Here is a 4,392-nt window from a genome sequence, read left to right as displayed (position 1 = left end):
GTCTTGGCATCAAGATGTTTATAATTTCCTAAGTAACGTATTAACGAGGAATATAGAGCAGGGCAGAATTTCAGACGAACCACGATACCCAAACTAGAACTAGAGACAGACCAAAGGACATATATTTCTTTACAAGATCCACAGTGCCACGCAAATATTCGCTGTTCTCGTAATACTGTTTCGCTCGGGATTTGTTGCCTTGGGATTTTGCGTGAGCGTAGATAGATAGGTTACTATTTGTATGAGACTAACTTTGACGAAAATAGATTAGTCCACCAATATTTCCAGACTCCCCTCGCTAATTATATCCATATATAAATGGAACTACTCAGAGCTTTATTCGGTTGTTTGTTGGATTTGATACAAGTAATCTTCTACAGGAGTTGCGACATCAGCCTTGTTAGCCGTGGCTAACAACATCACGTCTGGCTTCTTTGCAAATCCCTCTTCTTTCCTTCAGCTATTCCTGATGCCTTATTTCGTCTTAGTTGAACTCTCACGCAATGCCATCAATTCCGGTAGACCGGAAGCCATTTAAGGAGGCATGCCCGGGCCTCTTTCAGCAAAATTCGCCGAAGTGGCGCTATGTCGTTCAGAGGAAATCATTTATTCTGCTCGCCCTTGAATGCTCCAAGGGTGTGTTGAGCCTCCAAACGAAGCCCGTCATGCGCTTCTCCTAGTCTCTCCTGAATGCCACAAGGCAGACTTTAAAGGCTGCGTATCTACATTTTCGGATATCACGGGTCTTTCGAACTTTCATGTACCGTGGACTGTAGGCAGGCAGGTTGGTAAGTTTCAGCCGCTGGGAGTTGTTGTATATATGCTCACTCTATGCACACCATGTCTTTAATCGGAGTAATTTTTTGGGTGTCAAGGTCTTCTCTAGAATCGATTTCCTTGCGTTTTACACTATAAATTCTACTAGCTAGTATGACGCGAAATACCTCTGAGTTTCATTTACTACCCCGCTCCCTTTCTCTTTACCTTTCTCTCCTCTCTTGACAGCCTCCACCCCTTCTTCTTCTTCTTCCCACCATGTGGAAATTCCATCGCCATCACCTCTTCCAACCCCAACCCCATCAAACGCGTCCTATTTCGATGTGCAAGTCGTCGGCCTCGCCTTCACCTTTCCTTGGTGGACTTCACTCATCGGCGGCATTCTCGACCTCCTCATTGGATTCTAGGGCGCCACATTAGGTTAGGATGCAGAAGACCACTCAGACGTAGCCTGGGTCCTTTATTCGTTAGTGCCCGCAGCCGAGACAATCTGGACAGCCTTCAGTTTCCTCTGGACGTTCTTCCAAACCTCCAACGGCATCATACACCTCCGAATAAATTGGTCCAGCAGAGCCCTCGTGCGGCCGCCCGGTGGGAATGCCTATATCGGACTCTTTGCTATGGCGGCGCAGATGTGGACTGCTAAGATAAGAGAGCGGTGGATGGCAAGAGCTGTAGCGTGGATCGTAGCCGCGGCCATGGTCACGAACTTTGCGTTATTGACAAACCCAAGTGTCAGCACCGCGCCGCTGTATCAATTGACGAGCGAGTGGTGCTCGTGGGTGCTAGTTGGTGCTCGATAAGGATCCGCAGGGTGGGCTGGAGTGCTCCAAGGATACTAGCCCAGTTACATTCAGTTGTGCTAATCAGATGGCGTTGATGTTTTCCAAGCCCTAGGTGATGCCTAAAGTGGTCGACTAGGCGTTTGAGGGGCTATTGGGATTGATTTTTATAGTGACTTTTTTGGTGCAAGCTGGAAAGGATTTGGATTGGTAGTCGTGGCGGAGGAGAATCATTTAACAGCAACAACTACACTTCTCGAAGTGGTAGCTCAGGTAAGCTAGGGGATGAATACCGTAGAGACGCCTACTCCGCCGGCCCTCGCAACCCACCTAAGGCCACCAGCTACATCATGCGTACTGCAATTCTCGCTACAGTCTTCGTTTGTATCGCGGCATACGCTTTAACATATCTGTCCTCAACAGTGTGTCCAACAGTCAGCTTAGCTGCGAGCTTGACAAATAGCCGACTGACTGCGTCAATTGGATCGCCCGCTGTCCGCTGACTGTTGGATAACGTACGCTGACTGTCAAGCCGTCAGCTAGCTGTCCCAATTAGGAAATTTATATATAATTTATGGTGTTTCATTTCGGATTTTTGGCAGCACCTCTCTAAATACAAATATTAACATTGCCCGATTAAAATCTAGCCTTAATTCACCTAATACAGTGTTTAAATATAGCTAAATTCGTCCTGCACCTATAGAGGCTTAAAAGGTAGGTAGAATGGTTGGTTGTAAGGGCTCCGGAGGCTCTATTTCTATATTAGATTTGATTAAATATAAAGCTCTATTAAATCTACCTTACTAAGCTGGCTTTTCTGCCTCTGTAGTTGGCTTATAGCTAGTAAGATTAATATTTAAGCTCGTCAACCAGGGTGTAGTTAAAGCTCCATTAGAGTTAATATAGTAAATTAAACTGCTTAATAAAAGGCCTTTAGTTAACCACCACTTCTAATATTAATCTACTTTAATTATGTTGGCTAAGAGTCTATTCCGCTTATCGGTAACCACTTATTAGTAACTTGGTATCCGTATTTGCCAGTAAGCTTGCCGTATATTATTAGGTAGAGATTATCATAATTAATAGGAAAGATACAGCCGTAGTTCTAATTAGCTGGAGGAGGCTCTCGCGATATAGAATTATCTTAACTGCCCGATTCGGTATTATCGTTAATTAGAAGAGGGGAGGGAGCTGTTAATCTATAAACCCTACGCGGTGTTAAAGGAGTTAAGTACCGCGTAGATTGTGGATTTAATGAGGAAGAAGTAGAGGAAGAAGTAGAGGAAGGAGCTCTACTGCCTAGCTGACGCGTGAAATGTAATGACGTTGCATTTTATAGGAGAACGGGTTTACAGCGCGTAATGGAGATATTGGGGAAAATGCTTTATTTACAGCCATCACCGAAATATCGGGAACTCGCTTAGGACGCGAAAGAGCCGCATCCCCCCCCACCAAAATTTGTATGAGGGGTAATTCTTTTGATTTTAACCACCTATAATACGTTAACCACCTATTGTAAGTGCCCAAATATTGAAGCTGGCGCGTTACCTAGTTAAGTCGATTATATAGAAATCTTGGTGTTGCATCTTATGGCGCCCCAACAGCAGCAGCCTACTCAATCGTTGGGTCGTCCTTAAAAGCCTTCCGAACAAAAGCGGGCTCAATCTATGCCTACTTCTGCTATCCTACAGCCGCCTAAGAAGAAGGCGAAGAGGAAGGCGAAGATAGCGAAGAAGAGGCAGAAGATAATACTAGTACCGTCACCGTCACCGTCACCGTCACCATTATCGTCACCGTCACCATTATCGTCACCATCACCGTCACCGTCACCGTCGCCGTCGCCGTCGCCGTCGCCGTCGGCGCCGGTAACGCCCGCAGAGCCTACATCTGCAGATGAGGTTGATGAGGGCGAGGATGAGAATACCAAGGAGCCTGTAGAGGTGGAAGATGAGGATGTAGACTCGCCGCCGCCGCCGCCGCCGCCGCCGCCTGCACGCTTTACAAGTGTTTGGAAGGCAGTTACGAGTAGTAAAAATGAGTCTCTTTCTGGCATAAAGTTAGCTGTATTTGATACCAAAAACATATACTACTTTGAGCTAGATCTATGGCAGGACGAGGTTGTACAACGTCTATTACCACGGAAGTTTAAGATTACTTAGCTCCAAGCTATCGCCTCCTATGAGAAGGCCTGGCAAGCCAACTACTACCCTTAAGATATTCGGTTAAGTAAGGATCTAAATTAAGCTCTTGCTATGATTGAGGAGTGGTATAAGCGCTGGCCGTTAAGGTTTCTATCCTTAAACTTTACCTTATATTTAGTTGAGGAGAAGGAGCTAGAGACTTAGGCTCCTACCATAACTCTAAGTTAGTAAGTAGTTATTAGGCCTGTGGGCAGAAGGACAGCTATATAAGCTTAACTTACCAATCTACCTAATATACTTACAGCTAAGGATGCTTCTGGTAATAGAATGCCGGCGATTGTAGATAGGTGGCCTTGTATAAATATATATTACCGTAATAAAGGCAAGACGTGCTGGTAGGATAAAAAGTCGCCCGACTTACCCGATACTGCAATTAACCATTATCCTATTAGTATAGAAAACTTCCAGCGGTGGAATAAGGAGCTTCTCTCTGGTGACTTTACTATTAAGCAGCTATTACAACATCTTGTTGTTAACTTGGTTAACTATAAGGAGAGGAGTTAGAAGAGCCGGAAGGAGCCAGTGGTAGAGAAGGAAGATTCTACTATGTTGCATCTTGAGAAGCTTGCGTCAGTTATGCTTGTAAAGGAGCTTAAATCTATGGGTTAAAATCCTTACCTTTCTTAACAATA

At 45.0% G+C, this 4,392-nt stretch overlaps 1 protein-coding gene across 1 annotated transcript; it reads left to right on the top strand.

Moving 5' to 3' along the window:
• Nucleotides 1–3,011: 3,011 nt before the first annotated feature.
• On the top strand, nucleotides 3,012–3,668 carry K441DRAFT_666084 (uncharacterized protein; the record flags this gene model as incomplete). Its single annotated transcript, XM_067649605.1, has 4 exons — nucleotides 3,012–3,074; nucleotides 3,129–3,336; nucleotides 3,367–3,398; nucleotides 3,420–3,668. Coding segments are annotated over 2 exons (165 nt in total), but the record flags the coding sequence as incomplete, so codon positions are not given.
• Between the last annotated feature and the right edge of the window lie 724 nt (nucleotides 3,669–4,392).

This window comes from Cenococcum geophilum, assembly GCF_001692895.1.
Source record: "Cenococcum geophilum 1.58 unplaced genomic scaffold K441scaffold_47, whole genome shotgun sequence".
Taxonomy (NCBI): domain Eukaryota; kingdom Fungi; phylum Ascomycota; class Dothideomycetes; order Gloniales; family Gloniaceae; genus Cenococcum; species Cenococcum geophilum.
The sequence above is the reverse complement of the archived record's forward strand: the minus strand, read 5'-3'. Positions and strand labels throughout refer to the sequence as shown.